Source organism: Chiloscyllium plagiosum, unplaced genomic scaffold (assembly GCF_037043375.1).
Source record: "Chiloscyllium plagiosum isolate Xiang-an unplaced genomic scaffold, Cpla_swu_hap1 HiC_scaffold_1, whole genome shotgun sequence".
Lineage (NCBI taxonomy): Eukaryota > Metazoa > Chordata > Chondrichthyes > Orectolobiformes > Hemiscylliidae > Chiloscyllium > Chiloscyllium plagiosum.
In genome coordinates this window covers 18,903,237-18,929,681 of record NW_028270139.1, presented here as the reverse complement: position 1 = coordinate 18,929,681, position 26,445 = coordinate 18,903,237, and the positions used below count along the sequence as shown (strand labels likewise).

The window sequence follows — 26,445 nt, the reverse complement described above, 5'->3', positions numbered from 1 at the left end:
AAAGATTTTTTAATTGGATTTTTATACTAAGTTACAATTATTTACAGTAACCAAGCTATCTTTTACATTTATAAGTTTCACAATGTCAGTCTGCAGTAAATGAAGGAACACAATATGTACCGGAACGTTGCAGGGATGTACATAGAGAAACAATTGAAAAACATATATGTGTCGAACTGGGAGCAGGATGTCTAAATACAAACAAAATGGATTTAATGCAGAAGTTATAAAAACAACAATATACACATCTTCAATAAATCAACGTGAATGAATAATATTCAAATTTTTACACAGTAAAAATTAACATTAATAACCCATCAAAGAAAGAAAGCACTTATAATAATTCAGAGCATCGCACCACTTCAGGACGTCCTCAACCACTTTACAGTCATTGTTGTAATGTAGGCAATGCATCTTGAACCTGTACTCTGCAGAGTTCTACAAACAACTAAGTATTCTATGTTTAGCCATGTTGCATGAGGGTTACATATAGGTTAAGACACCATTCTCTTTTGCATTCACCTAACAGAGCAAGTTTGGCATCTCATCTTTAAGACGGCACGCCCAACACAATGCCACTCCTTAGCAATGCATGGAAGTTGCAGCCTAGAATACGTAGTCAGGTTCTGATCCAGCCTCTGATACAGAGGCAAGTATATGATCACTGAAGCAAAGCTGAAATCTGTCTCTGCTGCATTATGGTAAAAATCGGCCAGATTTTCATACAAAAATAATGGCACTCACCATTGTCAATGTGCAGATGTCTTGGCAAAATTCAGCAGAGAAGCAAATGTAATGTTAACCTAAAAATGCAAACCTTGCTGTTTGTGTTGTGCTGCTGTTCCATTTGCCTCCTAAAAATGAGACCTTTGCTGCCTAATTCTCAATTAAATCTATGGAATGTGGAAATTTGTTGTGTTTGCTTCGTAGATGCAAATTAAATTCAACACAAAGTTACATTTTATACATTCCATTCTAAGTACCTTTCAACCATGTGGTAAGTGTAAGTTGATGCTATCAGCCTCTGGAAGGGAAAATAACTTTTACTACTGTGGAAACTAATAAGTTTGTGGATTGAGATTTCAAAAATGGAGAATTGAAAATGCTATTTCAAAACTTTTCTTAGGTATGTCTTCGTCCTGCTCTGTTAATTGAATGTTGTTCTCTCTCTGTTTCTATTTCTGTACCTAATTTGGCATTGAACTTACCTACTCTAATTTACACTTTCTTCGCAGTTTGAAATAAAACTAAAAGAAAATGCTGACAATTTCATGGCTTCCTTCTCTGTCCATTGAAGTCAAACAGACTGCTCTCATTAATTATGCGAGAGAACTCAGTGAAAAATCTCTGAGTGCGCTGAGAGCTCAGATTGCTGGTCAGTGTGCCAATGACTACAGCTTACAACTTTGCCAGAATATCCTGACGTTCTTTGGAATAGAGAATTCTAGAGGTATGTATAAAGGTATCAAAAAGGTAATAGATCCATTGGCAATGAAAACTGCTCTATTGACAACAAAGGTGGGGTGGTCATCACTGGAGAGATGGATAGAGTACCATCTTGGGTTGTACTCAAAGGAGAACACTGTGATGAGGAAATTCTTGACACTACAGAAAGCCTATCTGGACAAGCAATCCACAGTAGGAACTTAACCAAATCATTAACTTGCTTGTCATGCATCACGTCCCTAAACCCAGTCAGCACAGGAGACCAGCACTCTTGTAACATTTCCACAGAACATCTCTGTCTCTACAGGATGGAGGTGGTAATGCTTGTGACCCTGTCATATTGGAGATCCTGGTTGAACACAAGTATGATTTCAGAATTGAGAGATCTACAACTGACAATTGATCAGTTCTTCAACTGTTAATTTTACAATCCCTCAATTTGATTAGGTAATGAACTTATGAAATTGCTTGCTCTGTTCAGACTCTTGTTCTGGATGGACTGGGGAATTTTAATTGCAATTGAATGCAATATGATAGAGATATACTGAGTAAAATTGGTATTTGAGTCAGAAATAATGGTAACCAATTGGAGAAGGATAAAGGAAAATTGTAATGAGGTAACTGGTGGTGGAAAAAACACATTCAATGGTGCATAAAAGCATCCTTGGATATAAATTTTTTTAAAAAAATCCATATCTTTAGACAGCCAAAGTGGGTTTGTGGAGGAAAAAGTATCCTAAATTGCACCTGTTGGTATTTTTGCATTTCTTCTAGCAGTTGGTTAGCTCTGTTGGTTGGCCAGATGGTTTGTACAGTAGAGTAAAGCTGGCAGCAAGGGTTTAGTTCCCACACCTACCTGAGGTTATTGTAAAGGTCCCAACTTCTCAACCTTACCCCTCAAGTGACTTTATGGCCTTACCTTTTTTTTAAATACCCCTTCCTCCAACTTTGCTAGCAGACGTCCTTCAGTTTTCATTTGAACCATTTTTTCATCAGTTTTGGAAATGATAATGAGCTCTTCATCAGATGACTTGGAGACTTTTAGGGATGAATGATGTACAAAGATACGAAGGTAAGTATTCAGGATACCTATGTCTATACTGTGCATAATCTACAGGAAATATATTTAGATACCAATTGTTTAATGAACTCGGCAAGAACAATTTAAACTTTGGTAGAAAGAGCAGTAGGAAGGGGTGTGTTGAGATCAAGCAATTAACATTGACAGTTTCGTTTGGTCAAAGCCCTCTTCATTCCCACCGCCTTTTGGTGTAGCCTGTTTTTATCAACATGTGGCAAGGATGCGTACAAGTCATTCCAGACCTTCTTTAAATATGAAAATCAGGGCCTGGTGATCCTTGACTTCGACCTTAACTGGTGACTGGTGGAGAAGGCATTGTAGCTTTCTCACCAAGTGAAACTCGCAGCAGGAGGAGAAAGGTCCTTGGGACCTCCAAGAAAGTTTAGATGTCCCTGTCCTGGACCAACCATTCTCAGATCATAAGACTGTCCTATGTGACTTAGCTGGGTGCCAGGACTGTAATTTGATTTCCCTGTGGTAGATTCCTACTCACCCAAAATAATGTCCCTCTGAGCACCTCTGCAGCGACCACTTGCTGTCTGAGGTGAGTGGAAGGCTGCAGATATGAAGCCTGCAGGTCTGGTACTGGTGTTCCAACCCCTTCTCCAGGCAGTACGTCCCTCACCACCTTGCTGTGTGAAAAGAGGTTCTCCCCACTGATTATTTTCTTAATAATCCTAAATCCCTTGTACACCTCCTGCCAGTGGGGGCAGTTTCCACCTACCTACTCTATCAGAATCCATCATCATTTTGAACTTTATGAATTTTCCATTAACATTTTCTGTTCTAGGTCGAACGACTTCAACCTCTTTTGTCTCCTTGGAGAACTGAAACTCCCAATTTTTGTTCCTGTAATTTGTTTCTTTGTCATGGCTTTAGTATCCTTCCTGAAGGTGATGTTTAGAACCGGACATCACAATGTCACGAAATGCCTTGTAACATAATCTTTGGATCAATGATGTATAATCAATTTTTATGCATGATTAATGCCATAATAGAAATATGCGGAGTCTTTGTTTTGTTCTAAAGGAAATTCTTTGCTGCTTGAGTGTTCAAGACTCTTGTCTTTTCATAAATACTTCCATTGATTTAACAATTTGTCTCTCAGTCATGTGTCATTCAATCTTGTAAACTGAAGCAAGATGGTATTTGCTGCAGATGCATGGTTTATAGAGCTCTTAAAAGTTGGTAAATTAGCATACTTTCATTTAATGAACACTGGTTGGCTGAACTTATTGCCAACAATAAATTAGATGAACAACTTAAGTTCAACACGTGGTATCATTTGTATCTTAAGAAAGTGCACAGGCTAATTTCTTCTTTCAAATTTTAAAGGCACGCCACTCATTTTATGTTTTTTTGTGGGCTCCTAATTTTACAGTTTTATTAAATAAATAAACTCGTGTCTCCGGGCGATTCCTTGTCAGCTGCTTGTCTTTGTTTGTTTTCCAGATTACTTTTGGTTTCAAGATGAGGTTCATTTCCCTCAGGGATCAAATCTAGCAACTGGGAATCCACATACGACAGGACACCAGAATCCTTGGATGAACACTTCTCCAGATTCTTAAAATCAGTTTCATAATTCACATTGCTTGGGAAGGTCACTGGTCTGGGCACAGCGTACTTGTTATCCTGAAGCATTTCAAGTGGTAGTTCAAAGGCTGTGGGACCTATTTCACTTAGGGAGCGCTTTAGAGTATTGTGTTGAAAAGTTGATGTGTGCCAGACGACACCACGGCACATTGAGGAGCATAGGCAAGGCCGAGGCACATCATAAATTGCGTAAATGCTGGAATCAGGAGAAGATCCCTCTGGGGGGTTTGTCGCCAAATGTCCTGTTTCAGGCTTAGGCTTTTTTGCAGGTTTTTGAATGGTTTGAGCGACGGCACAGCCACTGTTTGAAGTCGGGCTGAACGTTCTCAATCCTGTCGACTGCTGAAGCACATTGCTCTGGGAATTATTCGACTCTCTCTGAGTTACACTTTCATGGTTCCCCTTTGGTTTTTCCACTTGTGTCACAGTATTTCGTGAACCATTCCTGATAGCGTTGCTGTAAGAAGGTGGGGAGGCATATTTTGGGATATTGACTGCTAACCGACTGTCATCTCTGACCCCATTTACACTGGAATCTTTCGATGAATCCATGTCAAGCATTGCTTTGTCAGGAGACTTAGCTGAAGTGGTTCCATCAGGGAGCTTGAGGTAGGAAGACTTGGTCGACCTCCCTTCTGTATCATGTTCTTTACCAATTTCCACTTGGCCAATGCAATTGTTCCCTTTCACATTCCCATTCATATTGATCAAGTCCTGATCTTTTCTCATTTGTGTAATGTGAGCCAGGTTTGCGCCAATCTGTGCGTATGTCTCGTCATCTTTTTCTGACAACATTTTTCTGATCTGAAACAAAAAGTGTAATTGCTTGCACTCTATAATGGGAGGAATTGGCTTATTTAGACATTAAAAAGTAGAAAAGGGCTTAAATTGTGACAACAGCACATGTTTTTGGACAGTCTTTTGTTTTAAAAAGTCTAAGTCCCCAAGCTCCTTGACCTTGACAATTCTCCTGCTCATTTCTCCCCCTTTTATTTATCTCTCCATCAAAGCCCTTCTGATTTTTAGCTGTAGGAACCTATCTCTGGTAACATATATCCCCTTTTGGAAACTAAGCAGTGTGTGCTGATTATAGGAAATATCATAGCAGAACTCAAACCTCTCTTCTTCCACTGAAACCAAGTGTAGTATCTCTACCAGAGAAATCAGCAGTCAGCAGAATCTAGGGATTGAACCAAGGGTCATCCTAATCTCACTGCAACACCTTTAGCAGAATTTACCCAGAAACTTCTGGAATATTTTCACTTGCTTTGAACTGCCTGAATAGTAGATATAGACAGAAATAGTGAGGCAACAGAAGTGTCAGATTCAGTCCACTATTAACTTCACTGCACATTTGGAGGCAAATAAAATGTGTCTTTTTGTAAGGTCTATATGCCTTGTTTATGCATTATTTGAAGAATCCATCACTGAGTCGCATTTTGCTTGATCTGTTCGGGTAATATATGCAGGTAATGTTCCATTTTAATCTAGTGGAAGGGATAACTTGGCACGTTTTGTGGAACCTCTTCAGTTTTCATCCCAATTAAGACAATGGAATGAAAAATCAAGTGGGGTTTGTACTGAGCAGACAATCTGATATATCATGACCACCATCCCAATAATAAAAACAAAACTGACCCGCACAGTTCCTGGCTCAATGGAGGAACTCAAAGCTGAGAAAACTGCACCAATATGTAACAGATGTCTTCAAACAGATGGGACATCCTCCGTGGGCAAACAACATGGCTCTGCCACTCCACAGGCTACAGGGTCCTCCAGCACTGAACTCTGACAGCTCTATATTGACATGGCTCAACAAGTGGATACTGTTTTGCTGCCTAGTCAGTGGCAATTTTAACTGTCCTTCAAATGGTTGTGCCTCCTCCCATCCTGGCAACTTTACCTTACATCTCATGTCCAAACCTTCATTCTTGCATCCTTATGCAAAAGAACTAAATTTGCAATTTTGATTTTAAAGAGAAAAGAAGCCCCTGGTTTCAGGACATTTGCACGGCCTATATCCTACGAGTTGCTTCCGAGTGCATTCTGGGTGAGACTGGCATGTCTCATCTCAATTGTGCTGTTCACCACCAACAACCTGGGTCCTAGCCTACTGCCAGGATTGAGACGTCCAGTCATTTATGTGTAGGGGGCACTGGAATGGCTGGATCGTCCATTTATGTGGGTTCTGTCTGTTTCTTGGGTGCTTTACCGATGTTTTAGTGGGAGTGGATCCCACGGAATTTTAGGGCCATGTAATTAGAACTCTGATTAAACCTTGTTTTGGAAATGTTGGATTAAATTAACAAATATTTTGCGTCTGTTTTGACTATAGAGGAGACAAAAAGTGTGGAAGGGAGAGGGGAACTTGTGAAATTACAAATATCAGACTAGAGATGCAAAGTGATGTGATAGAGCTGCAGGGTGACAAGTCCTCAGGTCCATGTGGACTTCATCTTGGGGTTTGAGAAGAGATGGCTGATGAGGCTGTCAAATCATTTGTATTAAGCTTCCAAAATTAACTAGATCCTGGGAAGAGTCTATCCAACTAAAAAGTAGCAAATATAACCCTTGTGTTCAAAGTTTGTGAGAAGATTTGTAGCTTGGGTGCTCATTGTTGTGGTTCTGTTCACCGAGCTGGGAATTTGTGTTGCAGACGTTTCATCCTCTGTCTAGGTGACATCCTCAGTGCTTGGGAGCCTCCTGTGAAGCGCTTCTGTGATGTTTCCTCCGCCATTTGTAGTGGTTTGAATCTGCCGCTTCCGGTTGTCAGTTCCAGCTGTCCGCTGCAGTGGCCGGTATATTGGGTCTAGGTCAATGTGCTTATTGGTTGAATCTGTGGATGAGTGGAAGCGGCAGGTACAAGTCACTATAAATGCCGGAGGAAAGATCACAGAAGCGCTTCACAGGAGGCTCCCAAGCACTGAGGATGTCACCTAGACAGGGGACGAAACGTCTGCAACACAAATTCCCAGCTCGGCGAACAGAACCACAATAACCCTTGTGTCTATTCTATTCCAGAGGCAGAAAGCAGGAAACCTTGGGCCAGTTAGCTTGATGTCTGTCATGGGGAAGATATTAGAATTGAGTTTTAGAGAGGTTAGAGCTGGGAACTTAGAAAAGTTAATCAGGAAGAGTCAGCATTGTTTTGTGAAAGAGAAATCATGTTTAGCCAATGTATTGGTATTCTTTAAAGAGTAACACATGCAGTGGATCAAGTAATGGATGCAGACGTACTGTACTCAGACTTCCATTAGGTATTGAATAAGGTGCTATAAAGGTCATCGTGCAAAGTCTGAGCTCATGGTGTATGAGCACAGATAGAAGATTGGCTGGCTGATAGAAAACAAAGTTTGCATAAATGACTTTTTTTTTCTGTTTGGCAGGATTTGATGAATGGGTTTGTACTGTGGCCTCAGCCTTTTACAATTAACATCATTGACTTAGATAAAAAGAGTGAAGGATGGAAATGAGCTAATTTGCAGATGGCACAAAACATGTCGGAAAGCATGCTATGGAAAAGAGAGCAGATTGCAGACAGATAAAGGTAGAGTGAGTAAGTTGGCAAAAATCTGGCAAGACTATTATATGGGAAAATGTGAAACTCTTCACTTTGACAAGAAGAATTTAAAAAATACAGAATTTCACTTAAATGGGAAATGACTGCCAAATTCCGAAGCACAGAAAGATTTAACTGTTCTAGCACATAGATCACAAAAAGACAGTATGTAGGAATAGCAGTAAGTAAGTAGGGTAATGGAATGCTATTCCTTGCAATAATAGTAATTGAGCATAGAAGTAAGGATGCTATGCTTCAATTATACAGGGCATTGGTGAGACTAAATCTGAAACACTATGTGCAAGCTTGATCTCTTTATTTTAGGGTGGATGAACATGCATTGGAAATGGTTCAGAGGAGGTTTACTAGATTGATATCTGGATTGAACGGGCTGTCTAAATGAAGAAATGTTGCATAAACTCAGTGTCCTTCCACTGATACTTAGAAGACAAAAGAGTGGTTGGATTGAGTGGATAAGATCATGATTGATTTTGACAAAGTGGACGTAGAAAGCATATTCCCTTTTGTGGTGAGTTGAGAATGAGGGGGCAGTGTTTTAAATTTAGGGGTTGACCTTTTAAGAAAAGGATGAGAAGAATTTTATCTTCTCCTGGAGGTTTGTGTGACTTTGAAAGTCTCTGCCTCAGAAAATGGACAGAGGTGGAGGTCATTGAATAATTTAAGGTGGAGAAGGACAGATCCTTGTTAGGCAATGGAATAGGTGGGAATGTGGAATTCCAGACACAAACTGATCAGCTCCTAATTTCTATGTTCATAAGTTTTAGTTTGGGACATTTTGCAATGGAGGAGTTTAACAGCTCCTGGAGCACTCAATCTGGCTGTTTGAAAATTTTAAGGTAGGCTGAGAAAAGATTTTGTAAAAATTTACAAACATACTGATGCTGCCACCTTTACCAGCTGAATCTGTTGGTACCTGTAGTATTTGGCCTAGTGTCAGGTCTTCCCTTCTGCCCCTGTGCCACTCACCATAGCTGACGGCAAACATTCCCAAACTTTCTCCCATGCCCAACATGGTGGTGGACAATGACAAAATGCAGGTGAGTGGGTTGTTAACAAACTCAATGGCTTGTTAATTGTTTCAAATAGTGAGCAGGCCTCCAACACCCATGCCCACTCAGATTCTGTAGAGCAGCACGGACACCCCATTTTATATTTCCTGTGGCAATTTACAGATGTGAAATTAGCCCATTTTCAGGTTAACAATGCCTTGTTAAATTGTATAACTCACAAACATGCATATTGAAGACCTTTTATACTTATTATAGCATAAACAAGGGATAAAATTTGGAAGTTTTTTTTTAACACAAAATCGCAGAAAACTGGAACTTTTTCCTACAAATGTTGTGAACCCTGGCTCAATTGACACTTTCAAACTACAGATCAACTGATCTTTTGTTAGGGAAGCGTATGGAGGGACATGGAACTGAGGTGTGTCAATGAATTTGTAATGCAGATCAGCCTTGAATCATAGAATGTCTATAGGGTAGAAGTAGGCCATTCAGCCCATCCCAACCCTCCAAAGAGCATCCTCTAACCCTGCATTACCCATAGCTAACCCATACATTTCAGGGCAATTTCGCCTAGCCAATCCACCCAACCTGCACACCTTTGGACTGTGGGAAGAAACCCACGCAGACACAGAGAGAATGTGCAAACTCCACACAGACAGTTGCTTGAGGCTGGAATTGAACCCAGGCCTGTGGCACTGTGAGATAGCCATGCTGACCATTGTGCCACTGTGCTGCCCTTGCTCTGACTAAATGGCAGAACAGGCCCATGAGGTTGAATAATTCTGCCATGTCTTGCAACTGTAGAACAGTAGAGAAAATTTGATTTTACCTTGTGTATGTTTTTAAAGTAAATGTAAAATACCTGAAGGAGTTTAAAGTAGATGAGGGATACTCCAAAGATTGCCGCAGCACACGCTAACAAAACTATAACCAGTAAGACAAGAGCAGCTACTAAATACTTCTGAAGGGAATTTGATTCTTGCTGTCCATCACCAACAGTTGACTGCCCAGTAACTGGTGCCTACAATAAGAAAAATAGACAAAACAAGAAAATGATAAACAGACTTCAACTTAAAAGCAAAGAAGGTTGTTTATAAGTTTAATTTCCAAAGTGCTTTTACCACTTTTACTTTTGTAGCTGCATTAAAAATTAGCATTGGCAAATCCAAGGCAAAGTAACTCAGGGGAGGAGAACTTCTGGGATAGAGAATAACTTTCTGGAATTTATTGTGAACTGAACTTAAGCCAAGACAGGAACGCCCTAATAGCTCTCTGGAGGTATTTCTCTATGTCAGACTACTCTCTCTTCTAGTGGACATTCAGCTCTGTATGCCTGTAGTGGGGGATGATTAATGCAGTTGCCAGTCACTCCTGTGCCACCCTGACCAAGAAGCAATCAAATGCTTCAGTCTATAAATATATATGTGAAAGGGGCAAGATTAGGCTAGATGACTTCTCAAAGCTGGGAGAAAGTGAGGACTGCAGATCAGAGTCGAGAGTGGGGTGTTGGGGAAGCACAGCAGGTCAGGCAGCATCCGAGGAGCAGGAGAATCAACATTTTAGGCAAGAGCCCTTCATCAGGAGTGAGGCACTCCTCAAAGCTATGTCGCTGCTCAATAGAATCATGGCTGCTCTACCTTAACTCGACTTTCTCAACAGTTCCCTTTGATCACTTGATTCGCTGAGTGACCCGAGATCTACCTATGTCAACCTTGAATCTAATCAATGATAGAGCATCCGCAATACCTGAGAGTACAAAATTCCAAACATTCACCAACCTCTGAGTGAAGAAAAATCTCTTCATCTCAGTCTTAAATGACCATCCTTCTATAATGAGTCGGAACCACCATGTTCTGCGTTCCCCAGCAAGGGGGAAAGGAACATTCAGTATCTATCCTGCTAGAGTCGTGCATGTTTCAATGGGATCAACTCTTACATTTCTAAACTCACAATTTACTCAGTGTCTCATCACAGAACAGCTCTCTCAGCCAAGGGATTAATTTAATGAACCTTCACTGTATTGTTGCTAAAGTAGATATATCTGTCATAAATATGGAGACCAAAAGTGTGCACTGTGCACCAAGCATGGTCTCATCTGGTATCATGTCAAATATGGGCAAGGAAATCTCTTGTTGATTACCATGTACTGCCCCTCCTTGGCTGAAGAATCAGTACTCCTCCATGTTGAGAACCACTTGGAGGAAGCACGAGAGTGACAAAGATACAAAATATACTCCGGATGGGGGATTTCAATGTCCATCAATAACAGTGGTTCACTACTGGCCAAGCTGATCAAGTCTGAAAGTACATAATTGCTAAACTTCATCCTTCCCAATCTACCTACTGCAGATGCATTTTCCACGGCAGTGTTGATATGAGTGACCATTGCACAGTTCTTGTGGAGACAAAGTCCCGTATTCACATTAAGGATACTGTCCATCATATTGTGTGACAGTATCATAATGGGATAGACTTTGAACAGGCATACAATGGAGCATCTGTGAGGTACCATGGGCTATCACCAGTAGCAGAAACATACTCCAGTACAATCCATAACCTCATGGCCTGATATGTCGTCCGTGCTATAATCACAATTAAGCCAGAGGATCAACACTGGTTCAATGAAGAGTGCAAAAGGACATGCCTGGGATAACACCAGGAATACCTAAAAATAAGATGTTAACCTAATGAAGCTACCAAATGGGACTACTTATGTGACAAACACAAGAGCAGCAGGTGATAGACAGAACTAAGAAATTCTATAGCCAATGGATCAGACCTGAGCTCTGCAGTCCTGCTAAATCACATGTTCAGAACTTGTGCTCCCATGGTCAACTTGTTTCAGTACAACTATAACGCTAGTATTTACCAGATAATGGCCAAAATTGCCTAAGTATGTTCAGTACACAAAAAACGGGACAAATCCAACCCAACCAATCACCTCCCCATCAGTCTACCTTCGATCATCAGTAAAGTGATGGAAGGTGTCATCAAGCAGCACCTTCTCAGTAATAACCTGCTCAGTGACGCCCAGTTTGGGTTCTGCCAGGGCCATTCAGCTCCTGACCTCATTTCAACCTTGGTTCAAACATGGTTAAATGAACTGAATTTCAGAGGTGACAAAAGAACGACAGTCCTTGATATCAAGACTGCATTAAAACAAGTGTGGTATCAAGCAGTCTAAGCAAAACCAAATCAACGGTTAATTGGGGGAAATTCTCTTGCTTGGTTGGAGTCATACCTGGCCCAAAGGAAGGTGGATGTGGTCGTTGGAGGTCAGTCATCTTAGCTTCAGGACATCTCTGCAGGATTTCCTCATGGTAGTGTACCCATGGTACATTTCCTCATGGTAGGCCCAACCATCTTCAGCTGCTTCAAAAATTACCTTTCCTCTATCCTTAGGTCAGAACTTGGATATTTGCTGATAATTGAACAATGTTTAGCACCATTTGTGACCTTTCAGATACTGAAGCAGTCAATGTCCAATTGCAAGAAGACCTGGACATTTCCCAGGCTTAGGCTGATAAGTGACAAGTAACAATTGACACTTTTGTCAGGCAATGACAATGTCCAATAAGAGAGAATCTAGCCATCATTTTTGCCATTCAATGACATTAACATCATTGAATGCCTCTTTATCAACATCTTGGGAGTTGAAAACATTAATCTTTATTCAACAGCAGCAAACATAAAGGGAAAACCAAACCAATGAAAGCTGCATATATTTCTGACTACATATAGGGACTGCTTGCCTGTCACTCAACAGTAAATGTACAGTCAATTAATAATCACTGCAGCCAACTCACATTGACTGGGATGGGCTGTTATGTAAGCCCTGTCTAGCTTGTAATACCCGATGCTGTATAGCTCTATCACGCTGAAGGTGATGTTCCTCCTTTTCAATGTCCTTATTTTTTTCCTTCTGCTTTCAGAGCTCTTCAGCCTTCATCACATCCCTGTCTGCCTAATTCAGTTGTGCAGACCACAGCATGCTAGGATTAGTGAGCACATTGTGGCTGCATTGAACTACAAAAACCATCCAGACTGATATTGGCATCAGAATCTAATCTTCAGGAGGATTGTTGTCTGCTGTCCAAAGGTCTCAATTGAAAACTGGACTGCATTGTACCTGTGCTCGGCTTCATTCATGGGGTTTCATGATGGAGTCATTAGCAATGGCTGCATTGTCGCTCAGTAACCATCTTTGTAAGGTACCTAGTTGGTGAAACAATACAGGAGGATTAGAGTTCTCACGGTACCAGGTGCAGATCTCTCAGGTGCGGTACCAATAGTCACAGATGATTTGTACAATGATTAAATGGAATCCTTTTCCATTGAAGTGTTATAGTAATGCACTCTCAGTGTGATGTGCAGTGCCCTGCATCCAGAGGAAGACAGTGATGTGGACAAAGCCAATTGCCCCAGCTGCAGCACTGTCCTTATCATGGGGGAGATAAGATAAAGTGTTGTGACCTGGCACAGACTGTATCAGGAGCAGCCTTGATATATTTATGGATTGAAGGTTATGTGATCCCCACACGGGTCCCCATTGGATCTTTGGAAGTATCCAGTTATATAGCAGTTGAGTGCCTTGACAGCTGCAGGGTAGAATAACCACCTTCCCCTTCAGGTCACAGGTCCCACTCTGGCAGTTGGCAGGATGCTGTGAAATTGGGCTGGGACATCTTTAGTCTGTGGCAGCACTCTACCTTGTTAATCTGGAAGAAATGTCATCAAGGACAGTAGACTCTGGCTCTCCTGTACCTCCTCACATCCTGAGGGAACCTTCATTGATTGAACTCTTTACACAAAGGCATTTTACCATTTACTGGCGATTGCTAGTGGCCCTTGATTTGGGGTGACAAGAGTTTCCCCTCCATTTCTCTGCACCTTTGAAGCACTGTACCCTACAGCGATGATAGCTCCTGCTGTGACTGAATCCTATGCTAACAATACCAATGAACCTATGTGGGGAGTATCAGAAACAGAGCAGATTTTCACTCGTGACAGCAGTCGCCATTTGCATCACTGATAAATGATTGGTGAGTATAGTCCTCCATTCGGTGGAACATGGAGCACTCCAACAAGGAGAGCCATGGAATGCCTTTATCAGGACCTTTGGCATACTAGCCTCATTCCAACTAATACAGCTTATGTCACATCACACAATGACGGAAGGAGATTTTAATCATTGTATGACTACTGATACCTCATTCCCCAACCCACACCCCACCCTCACAGACAGAACAGTATAATGCATGTTGGTGAATAGTTAAGGTTCATGGTGAGAAGAAATCAGCTTCATACCCTTGTGCAGTCTATGAGGCTTTGGATTGGCTTTGGGAATTAATACCTGCGGATGCCATATTTATGGTCGCTGTGATTACTTCTGCTTTGCAAGATGTCTATCTTCAATCTGCAATGACCAATGACATGGTCAAGATTGATTGTGATCAGGATTTGTATCCCGCACAGTTTGACTTTACATATATTTTGCATGCAGGCACCCGCACTACAGATATCTTTTTCCTGTGCCGTGTAAGGGCCTCATTAATACAATTGGCCCTTGAATGGCCTCTCATTGCTCACATGCACAGCCCATGTGCTCAGGCAGAAAAAGAAACACTTACCCCCCCAACACCTGTAGTGGTTGCAGCTATTTTTTACTTCCAGAGTACAATTACAATTCACTCTATGATGGAAAATAACACAAGTCTTTCTTAGTTGAGTCGGTCACAGGCTCAGCCTAGTTACCATGTGAATCCCCCATAGTTCTTCCTTCCTTGCACTCCCTGTTGAGCCCATCAATGTTGAGATTCCAGTTGTTCTTATACACCATTTTAAATTATGACTTACTCTCCAACATTACCCGTGAGTCCTGGCTCTACAACTGATTATCATCATGCCGCACTGTACCCCAGGGTGGGATGACCATCGATGTCAGCCTCTCCTATAGTACCCCATGCCTTTAGAGAACTGTTGTCTCATCCCCCAGTTTATATGTTGAGTTTTCCCAGCTCAGAATTATTGTCCCCACTGCAACCCAGAAAGCTGCCTCCAGTCTCTAGAATTGAGTTCCTCAGTGACCCCTGATAACTCCTCTTGACTTTCAATCAGCTGACCCCCAGGACTGACCATGGGCCACTCCTTGACTGACTTGGATGGGCAGTCCTGGCAGATGAGTGACCTTGAGTGACCTTGAGTGATCTTTGAGCGGCTTCCTAATCGATTTATCTCGAATTCCTGGACTGATTGAACTGGACTTGCAGAACTGACCATAGTCCACTCCCTGGTCTGTAGTAATGCAGAGCCCCTGACCCTAACAACTTCAAGGGTCTGATTGACCTTGTCCAAGCCCCTGGACTGTTATTGGACATTACCCCTGACTGAATGTGCTGGTACCTTCTGACTGAAGGCTGTTCCCTTGACTTGACTAAAGACTATTCTGTCTAGACTTTGAGACTACCATTTGGTTGAAGTACATTCAGTGTATTTGGCAAGTAAACTGCTGGCACATGCTGCAGTTGTGATATCGACATTATAAGGTACTGTACAGCGATAGCTCCACCCTGTTGAGGTGCTCTCACTGCTGACAATCATGAGAAGTTCCCTCACTTTGTGTCGAGAATAAATGGCAAGGCTAGACAGAAGTCATTGAGTCAGAGAGTTATACAGCAGGGAAACACACCCTTCAGTCCAACCAGTCCCTGCCGAACATAAACCTAAACTTAACTATTATCACCTCTATATCCCTCAAAACCTTTGCTTTTCATGTTCTAAGTGTCTTTTAAATGCTGTAACTGTGCCCACACCCACCACTTCCCCAAGAAGTTCATTCTACACATGAACCACCCTCTATATAAATTCTCTCTCCTCTCATCTTAAAAATATGCCCCCTTGTCTTGAATATCCCCTCCATGGAAAAGACACCTATCATTAACTTTATCTGTATCCCCTCCTAATTTATAAACCTCTATAAGGTCACCTCTCAATCACCTAGCTCCAGTGAAAAATGTCCCAGCCTATTCAGCCTGCCTTTATCACTCAAACCTTCCATAACGGGCAATATCCTGGTAAGTCTTGTGAATCTTGAAGTTCTGAACGAGAAGGCAGATTGCAAACAGGAAAGACAGAGATGATATCCATATCCAAATAGGCTCAAAGGTACTGAGAGAGCAAGCGAAGAGTTCTGAAATACACCCTGGTTTAATCCTTAAGATGGCTGTCTGCCGCTGTGTGCAAAATGGCTGCAGTATTAAAATAAAAGGTGCTTGTAATGGAGAACTGTACTGGAAGTGGGTCAAAGTTATGTCATGAGGATGTGGAGAGGCTGGAACATGTCCGATATTCTGTGAATTTCTGTCCATAGAATCTGCTCCGAGATGCTGGGGTCTGCATTGTAAAATTGAAGCTCCGAGGAACAAGCCACCCTCATGTCAGGAATCTGCCTCATTTCACACTGTGCCAGTGATCTACATAAGAGCATGTTCTCTGCTCATTACATCATAGTTCATGGTCTTGCGCATTCGTTTTTAGTTGGTCATAAGAATTTCACATTTTCAATTTCAATGAGCAATGAACAATATGACGAGGAAAAAGAATAAATGAGGGGATTTCTCATTGCCATTCAAAAGAGAACAATTACATAGAATCATCATCGTAGAATCCCTACAGTGAGGAAACAGGCCCTTTAGCCCAACAACTCCCCACCGATCCTCCGAAGAGTAAACCCCTCAGACCCACTCCCTCTACCCTGTATTTACCCCTGACCAATGCACCTAACCTACATATTCCTGAACACTATGGACAATTTAACATGGCCAATCCACCCTAACCTGCACATCTTTGGACTGTAGGAGGAAACTGGAACACCCAAAGGAAACCCATGCAGACACAGGGAGAATGTGCAAACTCCACACAGACAATTGCCTGAGGCTGGAATCAAATCTGGGTCCCTGGCGCTGTGAGGCAGCAGTGCTAACCACTGAGCTGTCATGGTTGAGATCCCAGCTGGTGTTATTACTGGACAAGTCAGATTCCAGATTGAAATCTAGCTTGACTGATTTTTTTTTGGACTTTAACAAAGAGGTCTTTCACTAAAACACAAACATGCAGTTCTGAATAATTTGTTTTGACAAGAAAACAAAAGTCCATTATGCACTAGAAATGATGATAAAAAAGAATAAACCAAGCTATTTATATTTAACACAAGTTTAAATATTTCAAAGCTAATGGTAAACTTCTTTACAGTACTCACACCAGAGAGAACTCCCTTCTCTAACACATCTATAAGGCTTAAATTGAGGCTTTAATCTCAATCCTGTGAATCTAATAGCCTATTACACTTTTCTTCATAAAACTGACCTTAGACCAAACACTTCTGTTCTGGAACTCTCAAACTAAACTCCTTATACAATTGCAATCTGTTTGTTAGCAGTTCTAAACTAGCTCCTTTCTTCAGGAGAAATAGTTTTATACAAGCAGCTTCAATTAAGTTTTCTGAAAACCTGAGCTGAAAATCTTCTTTAAACCAAAGATGTTTCCTCTGAGCCAAACACTCCAAAATTGCAGATCCTTCTAACGGAAGGTTAGTTTGTATGCTTGTTAAAAACTCTCCAGAAATAAATAAGTTTCCATTAGTCTCCAAAAACTAACTTTCTCGCACATTAAAAAAGAAATGGCTTCAGAAAGCTTTACAAGTTACAATATTAGACCTTCAATAGCTTTATCCTGAGATGTATTGATAATATATTGTCTCAGCAGGCTGCTACCAAAGCATTTTATAAACTTATGTTTTAGATACATTTACCAATTTGAATTGCCCAGCTTATATTAATATTTCTGTCTCCCAGCATTATTGCATTGTCTTTGTTACAAGTGCCAATCATTTCTTACATAATACCCTGCCCAATGGCATAACAACTGTTGGGGGGTGGATTATAAACTACTCACACAGTGTTTTCTGACTCTTGCTATTCCTCATCCAAAGGGTTTTTACAAATACATTAAGGACAAAAGGGTAACTAGGGAGAGAATAGGGCCCCTCAAAGATCAGCAAGGTGGCCTTTGTGAGGAGCTGCAGGAGATGGGGAAGATACTAAACAAGTATTTTGCATCGGTATTTACTGTGAAAAAGTACATGGAAGACATAGAATGTAGGGAAATAGATGGTGACATCTTGAAAAATGTCAATATTGCAGAGGAGGAAGTGCTGCTTGTCTTAAAATGCATAATAGTGGATAAATCCCCAGGACCTGATCAGGTATACCTAGAACTCTGTGGGAAGCTAGAAAGGTGATTGCTGGGCCTCTTACTGAGATATTTGTAACATCAATAGTCACAGGTGAGGTGTCGGAAGACTGGAAGTTGGCTAATGTGGTGCCATTGTTTAAGAAAGATGGTAAGGATAAGCCAAGGAACTATAGACCGGTGAGCCTGATGTCGGTGGTGGGCAAGTTGTAGGAGGGAATCCTGAGGGACAGGATGTACATGTATTTGGAAAGGCAAGGACTAATTAGGGGATAGTCAACATAGCTTTGTGCATGGGAAATCATGTCTCACAGACTTGATTGAATTTTTTGAAGAAATAACAAAGAAGGTTGATGAGGGCAGAGCAGTAGATGTGATCTATATGGACTTCAGTAAGGCATTCGACAAGGTTCCCCATGGGAGACTGATTAGCAAGGTTAGATCTCATGGAACACAGGGAGAACTAGCCATTTGGATACAGAACTGGCTCAAAGGTAGGAGACAGAGAGTGCTGGTGGAGGGTTGTTTTTCAGACTGGAGGCCTGTGACCAGTGGAGTGCCACAAGGATTGGTGCTGGGTCCACTATTTTTCATCATTTATATAAATGATTTGGATGTGAACATAAGAGGTATAGTTAGTAAGTTTGCAGATGACACCAAAATTGGAGGTGTAGTGGACAGCGAAGAGGGTTACCTCAGATTACAACAGGATCTTGACCAAATGGGCCAATGGGCTAAGAAGTGGCAGATGGAGTTTAATTCAGATAAATGTGAGGTGCTGCATTTTGGGAAAGCAAATCTTAGCAGGACTTATACATTTAATGGTAAGGTCCTAGGGAGTGTTGCTGAACAAAGAGACCTTGGAGTGCAGGTTCATAACTCCTTGAAAGTGGAGTTACCGGTAGATAGGTTAGTGAAGAAGGCGTTTGGTATGCTTTCCTTTATTGGTCAGAGTATTGAGTACAGGAGTTGGGAGGTCATGTTGTGGCTGTACAGGACATTGGTTAGGCCACTGTTGGAATATTGCATGCAATTCCGGTCTCCTTCTTATTGGAAAGATGTTGTGAAACTTGAAAGGGTTCAGAAAAGATTTACAAGGATATTGCCAGGGTTGGAGGATTTGAACTATAGGAAGAAGTTGAATAGGCTGGGACTGTTTTCCCTAGAGTGTTGGAGATGGAGGGGTGGCCTTATAGAGATTTATAAGATCATGAGGGGCATGGATAGGATAAATAGACAAAGTCTTTTCCCTGGGGTGAGGGAGTCCAGAACTAGAGGGCATAGGTTTAGGGTGAAAGGGGAAAGATATAAAAGAGTTTAGATTAGAGTGGTGCTGGAAAAGCACAGCAGTTCAGGCAGCATCCAAAGAGCAGTAAAATCGACGTTTCGGGCAAAAGCCGTTCATCAGGAATACAGGAATACAGCTGTATGAAGGGCTTTTGCCTGAAACGTCGATTTTACTGCTCCGCGGATGTTGCCTGAAATGCTGTGCTTTTCCAGCACCACTCTAATCTAAACTCTGGTTTCCAGCATCTGCAGTCATTGTTATTACCTAAAGATATAAAAGAGACCTAAGGGGCAACTTTTTCATGCAGAGGGTGGCACGTGTATGGAATGAGCTGCCAGAGGATGTGGTGAAGGCTGGTACAGTTGCAACATTTAAGAGGCATTTGGATGGGTATATGAATAGGAAGGGTTTGGAGGGATATGGGCCGGGTGCTGGCAGGTGGGACTAAATTGGGTTGGGATGTCTGATCGGCATGGACGGGTTGGACCGAAGGGTTTGTTTCCGTGCTGTACATCTCTATGACTCTATGATTCTATGTGCATGCAAACTGGTTCGACACCTGGATCTTTTGAGCAAAACTCCCTTCCTACTGAGGTCCTTACATCATCCTCATTTTCTATGCTGCTTTTTTTGAAATATAGTGCACTTTGGAATATTGATACCGCAATTCTGGTTCCCTGGAAAGTGTGGGCTGAAGTTTCACTGCTATGTGATGACAGGTAAGCAGGCAAGATTTGTGATGCCATCCTGCACCCAGGCAATTTTTCCAGAGGTGAGACGGTGGTCAAACGGATCTGCTTTCGCAATAGTAGCTGAGCTCATTTTTCATGTAAATGCTAATAAATTTGCAGAGAGACTGCTTTGTAACTGTGATGCCAACCCCCCAGCTTCCCCCACCCCAATCTCTAAGTTAGAACCTGCAGTTTCTTCCAAACTGGACGACTTCTATCATGACTAATTGACCAATTTGGGGGAAAAAAAAGTTTTTGCTTGACTGTTTCCCACAGGTTTATGATTCCAATTTGACCCCGATATTGAGGTCTTGATCAAAACTGAAAGTCTTGCTCCACAACTCTGAAATGGTGATTAAATCTGGATACTTTGTGTTGATATTTTATCGATTTTGTTATGAATGCCTAGTGTATTGAGATAAGCAGTCTCTAACTTTGGTTTTGCCACAAGCTTTGCATGGATCTTAACATAAGACATACTGACAATTCCTGCTCCCCTCCTCTGTTTCTCGTTAGCCACATGATGACACAAATCTCTTGCATCTTTAAATTTCAATTTTCTTTTTGCCTGGCTCCACACTTCCTGAAGCCCTTTTAGTTTCAAGTGTGCTATTGGCTTCTATTTATACAATTCACCAGGATGTTGATCCCAGTCCAGCTGTTGTGGCGCCCATCCCCTCCCTCCCAAGTAGCAGTGTCAGTGTCATGTGTTTTGCTATATTCCTTGAGCAATGTGTTTAATTTTGTAGTCGATTTGACTCCATGACAATTTGAGTTTGGCTCAGGTAATAATCCAGAAATTATTACTGTTGACCTTCAGCTTTTTAAGTTAAAGCTCAATTTCTCAAACTTCTTCCATAGAACCTCATTCTTAGTCCTGCCTTTGTTATTGCTGGGTGGCACGGTGGCTCAGTGGTTAGCACTGCAGCCCCACAGAACTAGGGTCCCAGGTTTGATCCCAACCTCGGGTGACTGTCTGTGTGGAGTTTGCACATTCTCCCCATGTCTGCGTGGGTTTGCTCCGGTTTCCTCCCACAGTCCAAAGATGTGCAGGTTAGGTGAATTGGCCATGCTAAATTGCCCATAGTGTTAGATGCATTAATCAGGGGGAATGGGTCTGGGTGGGTTGCTCTTCAGAGGGTCGGTGTGGACTTATTGGGCTGAAGGGCTTGTTTCCACACTGTAGGGAATCTAATCTAATCTAAATGGACCTTGAAACTGGATTCTCATCCTTCCAGTCAAACTAATGATATATATAGTGCAGTTAGAATCGGCTGTGCTATGGGTCAGTTTGTAAGTGCACTCTCCCATGTGTCTATTAACCATGTCATGATCTTAGATGATGGTGCTACTGGACAAATCAGATTCCAGAATGAAATTTGGCTTGATGGATAATTTGTAAAGAAAATGTGGTGGCCATTCACAGAAACCTCAGACAAGCTTGCAGATTTCCTTTATTGATAAAAATAATGTCATTGCACAAAAAATATAAAACGAAACAAACCAAGCTATGTTAATGTCAAGCGCAGACTGAAACTTGTTCTGAACTTTTTATTTCTCGATTTTCTAATTTATTCCTACAATCTGCAATGCTGGACTATTTATTTCTTCATTTTCTAATTTTTTTTCGCTAAGAAGTTGCACTGAAGATTCTGTACCTTTGTCCCTAAGATGGCATCACAAGTGACGACTTGTAAACTTTTCACTGTCCTCATCTGAGTACTTGTGACAGTAACGCTAATGCAATTCACAACGTCTTATAACATACAGCAAAACAAAGTATCATCTTTTCCCTAATGTAGAACTTACAGAATTTCAGTAAGTCTTTGGAACTCCTTGCCACAGAGAACTGTGGGGCAGAGTTCTTGTGTAAAATTAAGAGTGAGATAGCTAGTTTCTTGATCGGTAGAGGAATCAAAGATTACAGGAAACTTGCAGAAAAATGAATGTGAGGCACGTCAGCTCAGGCATGATCCTCTTGAATAACAGAGCAGGTGTGACAGGCCAAATAGCTTACTGCTGCTCCTATTTCTAATGGTGTTAAATCCAGAGACGTTACCCTTCTATATCAAATCTTTAATTTTGACTTAACAGCTTCTCCCCAGTTGTGTTGTGAATTGTGAAGTCCTCGTAGATCCATACTCAAGAAACTAAAACCTTAGACTTTCTCAGCTTTTTAATAATCTACAGGTTTCTAACCAAGTATTATGGCCTCAAAGTTTCACAAGGTAAACATTTATACCAGGTCAACTGTGCTTTCCCTGTACGGTTTTATACTGATTACTGTATAAATAAAATTACATACTTTCCTAACTGGTCAGCTCAGGTCTCTTCCTAAACTGCCTGAGAAACAATCAGTCTTTAGATTTCTAAACTAAAAGCCATCCTTGATTATTCTTAATACAAAACATGCCTTTCAATGTTTACTCCCTTATTGTAAACCCCACAGTATCAACAACATTACATTGACATTCCAGGAGTTTGCAGTCACCTGCTTTCTGACATATACTAGATTGGGTTTTGGTTTCAGGAGGACACTGCAGCCTCTTACTTAGCCCTTCACAAAAGTAACTACATTGGTATGCCACTAGTTTGAAATCCAATGGGTTCAGTGGTTAGCACTGCTGCCTCACAGCGCCAGAGACGCGGGTTCAATTTCCGCCTCAGGCAACTGTCTGTATGGAGTTGACACATTCTCCCCCTGTCTGTGTGGGTTTCCTCCGGGTGCTCCGGTTTCCTCCCACAGTCCAAAAATGCACAGGTCAGGTGAATTGGCCATGCTAAATTGACCATAGTGTTAGGTGTAGGGGAATGGGTCTGGGTGGATTGCTCTTTGGAGGGTCGGTGTGGACTTGTTGGGCCGAAGGGCCTGTTTCCACGCTGTAAGTAATCTAATCTAATCATAAAATTGCAGACATTTCAGCAAGGTTGGTCAAACTGGGTCTGCTGTGAGAGGTTTGTACAAATAACCTCAGTGTTCTTTGACTGCAATGGTCAGTAACCATCTGGAGTGAGGTAGGTTGGAGGCGATGTGGAATAGGGAAGGCCTCTTAAATGGTGTAGATTGAGGGATTAAATGGAGGATGGGGTTCCTGCTCTTAATTGTTATCTGATAATACTTGCTGGAAGTTCACTTGTATAGGTACCAGATGAAAGCTGGATCATGATATTTGAACAGCCTACTAAAACTCACAGTTAAGGCTCACACATGAGGAAAGGCCACTTGGATACAGTTTCAGTAGAACTGCTTCAATATGAGTCGGAAACTTTAGGAAAGTTGGGGAGAAAATGATAGTGGAAAAAAGAAATAAAAGTCTGACAAGTAGAATTGAAAATCAACCTACTAAAAGTTTATATAAGTATTTAGCTGCCAGGAAACAGATGGCGTTTCCCACAGGCAACATCTGTAGGGACTCCAAGTTTGTCTTGACGTGGCATTGAATCAGAATTGTCACAGGCTCAGTGAACAGTGAAGAGTTTTGCTGATGTTGTCATGGTTACTTGAATTCAGTTTACTTTATTTCCAATGAAAAATGACTAACATGGAATTTGTTGTTTAAAACCCCATTAGTCCCATAATGTCAAAATATCTTCCTTTGAATTTTGAAGTGCACTTAGCCAAATGCTGAATTATAAAGCACTTCCCAATTTGTAGCATTCATTAGGCAAATATATTAACTTCAACCATATTACATGTTAGTTCTATTGTAAGATTTAGATATATGTTGGAAGAGTAGAATACAATTAATATTTTAACTGAGCAAAAACAGGAAAAGTAGAAGACATTTTTAAGTGGAATTTTTCTCTCTCTTAATTGTAGTCAAGTGAGCCCTTAGTTGTGAGTGTGGTTATGTGAGTATCTGCTTCTATGTGTGTGGTTGGGGTAACAGTTGGGGGAATGGTGGTCGAGATGAGGGGATGTGGTGAGGGAGAATTCCAGCTTTAATCTTTAATACTCATGCAATGTCTCTGTGCAAAACACTTTAGAAGCTGACAACATATGTAATCCAGGCAAACATCTTGAATTATTTAGGTGTCACACAGCATCAGTACCATAATTTCACACAAATATTGCCTCAACGGAGAATACTGAGAAAATGAACTTCTGTCAGTAAAATTTCATTTGTGATGAATTATAGCTACAACTAAATTTGTTCATTTCATACTAACACCAACAACTGGTCAACCTTGCTATTGCTGTTTGTGGGGAACTGCTCTAAGTAAGATGGCTGTCACCATTATCCAATTACCATCGGTAAATTCAAAATAATTCCTTGGCCTAGATTTTGCAGACAGCGATGAAGAGAGAGCAACAGCCTTCGACAGACTTGCTTGTACTTCCTTTGGACTTGTGTACTCAAACTTCAAGAACCATACAAGAACTCAGCACCCTCTTCAAGTAATCTAGGATGTATGTGAACAAATGCAAGCGACTATGCAGTGTGCTTACTAATCAGATCAAAAATTGTCAGTGAGCAACACAAACAGTGAGCCGGGAAGTGTTAATAGAACTTTACATACCATGAAAACTTTGGTACAGAAAACAAAACAAAGAGATGGACAAAGATTTGATTAAGGGAGAGAAGGAGAAAGATACAGTGAGAAAAGGATTTTAGTGAATTGGAATTTTTTTAACTTTTAAAGGTCTTCAATAAACAATTAAAAGGACTGAGACGCTACACTTGTTAAATTTAATTTTCAAAGCCAGATAGATCATTAAGTAAGAATTAAGACTACCTTGCCATCATAAGAGTAGTAATACTGAAAAGAACAAGAATTGATCTTTCTGACATGTTTAATTCATATTGATGAGCAAAAAAGAGCAACTTTGCACTGTTTAAATCTTGTGTCAGATGGTAGGCTGGCAAGAGTTCTGCAACTTTCGCATTTGGATTGTAATATCTTCATTTATTTAATAACTCATGTGTGGTCACTAATTGGGCGCTGTCCAATTCACACAAATAGCAGTGAACACTGGTTAGTTTGTTATTTTTATTGCAAAATCCAACCAATTGGAATACATATGACATGCATTGAAATGTGCTAAGAGATGTAATGGCATGCAATATAAATTATTTCTTCCTCACTTTCGAGAACATAGAATGAGACCATCTATTATGTGGGAAGTTCTTTATAATAACCATAATCATGTTCTTCCATTACATTTTGGACCCATCAAGAATTTCAGGCTCCTATTGTTCGGAAGGGGGAAGCTGTTACAGTCAAACCCATGACTAACCAAAGGCATAAAATAATAAGGAACTATTTAACTACTATAGAAGTCTATGTAACAATATATTTGGAAAGTACCTATTTAGTATCAATGAAGGCAATCTAGAAAAAATAAAACTACCGCATACCGTATTTTAACAAAGGAGTCACCTGATTATATGCTAATTTAATTCATTGAAATTTAGTGAAGTTGGAAAGAATCATGAAAATAAAAACAAGATTCTACATTAGCACATTCTAAGACATCATGGAAATAACATTTTCATTTTCATCATTTATTGTCCATACTTCTGGCTGCAAAGCGATTCTCCCTGCACTATGTCCTGACCATTTACTATGTACTGTGAAGAATATCTGACAGCACCCCAGTTTGAGATTTTCCGTTCTCATTCAGCAGGCAACCTTATCACCTCCTTTAGTGATTGATAATTTTGAATCACTTAACCCTTAATTGTCAACCACTTGTTGCTGTGGATGCAACCTTGTTTCTCACACGAAATTTGCACCCAAAGCTCTTTCCATTCATTTTGTTATGACAAATGAAGATCAATGCATGTATGAGTAGCTGATGGTGCAGTTCAGTGTATATTTAGCAATGTGTTGACATGTTAAACGATACTCTCCACACATCATAGATTTTACCTCAACACTCTATAATCTCCTGAGGGAAAGTTCAAAATATGCTTCAAGGTCCCAAAGCAAGCAAATAAAACCTTAGGATATCAATGCACCCTTTTTTTTTTATTCTATCCTGAAATTGTGTATTAAATCATTGTAGAATGAGGGAGTTTTGAATGGGTTTTTGGTTTTTGAGAGGCTGGAATAGCTATGAATTGCAACCAGTAGAACTAGAATGAAACCAGAATTAACCACAACCAGTAATGTCAGAGTAGGTAAAATGCCGATATAGTAGTTTACAGAGAAATAGATTTCTATTAGTTTGTTTTGTGCTCAGTGTTGGTTTCAGACGCAAGAGAACAGTCCCGAAAAGTTGATCCACCCAATTCCAGAATACAGACCTCTGTACAACTGCTGAAGACTGACTTTTGGATTCGCTAATAAAGAGAATGTAAAGAAAAGACTTACCAGCACTATCCCTAACCAAGTGTAGTTCATCACCCAGAATGAGTAGAATATTTTTCTGAACATTGTTCTCCGTTTCCCGGGGCTATCAGCAATGACTGAGACAATAAACCTAATGTATCTATGGAGGCTGCGGTACTTGTGGGAAGCTT

The 26,445-nt window shown here is 40.9% G+C and overlaps 1 protein-coding gene across 3 annotated transcripts; it reads right to left on the bottom strand.

Moving 5' to 3' along the window:
- On the bottom strand, positions 1-26,445 carry LOC122555081 (uncharacterized). 3 transcript variants are annotated; one of them, XR_015752569.1, is made up of 4 exons: positions 26,297-26,445; positions 9,573-9,731; positions 2,366-4,924; positions 1-191 (listed from the first exon to the last, which is right to left on the bottom strand). XR_015752569.1 is itself a non-coding variant. In XM_087978310.1 (3 exons), the coding sequence occupies exons 1-3, from the start codon at positions 26,357-26,359 to the stop codon at positions 3,914-3,916; spliced, it is 1,233 nt and encodes a 410-aa protein (XP_087834436.1). In that variant the 5' UTR covers positions 26,360-26,445; the 3' UTR covers positions 1-3,913. The 3 variants fall into 3 exon arrangements, 2 of the variants coding, with proteins under 2 accessions (XP_087834436.1, XP_087834485.1); XM_087978310.1 differs by having other exon boundaries at positions 1-4,924; XM_087978359.1 differs by lacking the exon at positions 9,573-9,731 and having other exon boundaries at positions 1-4,924; positions 26,297-26,389.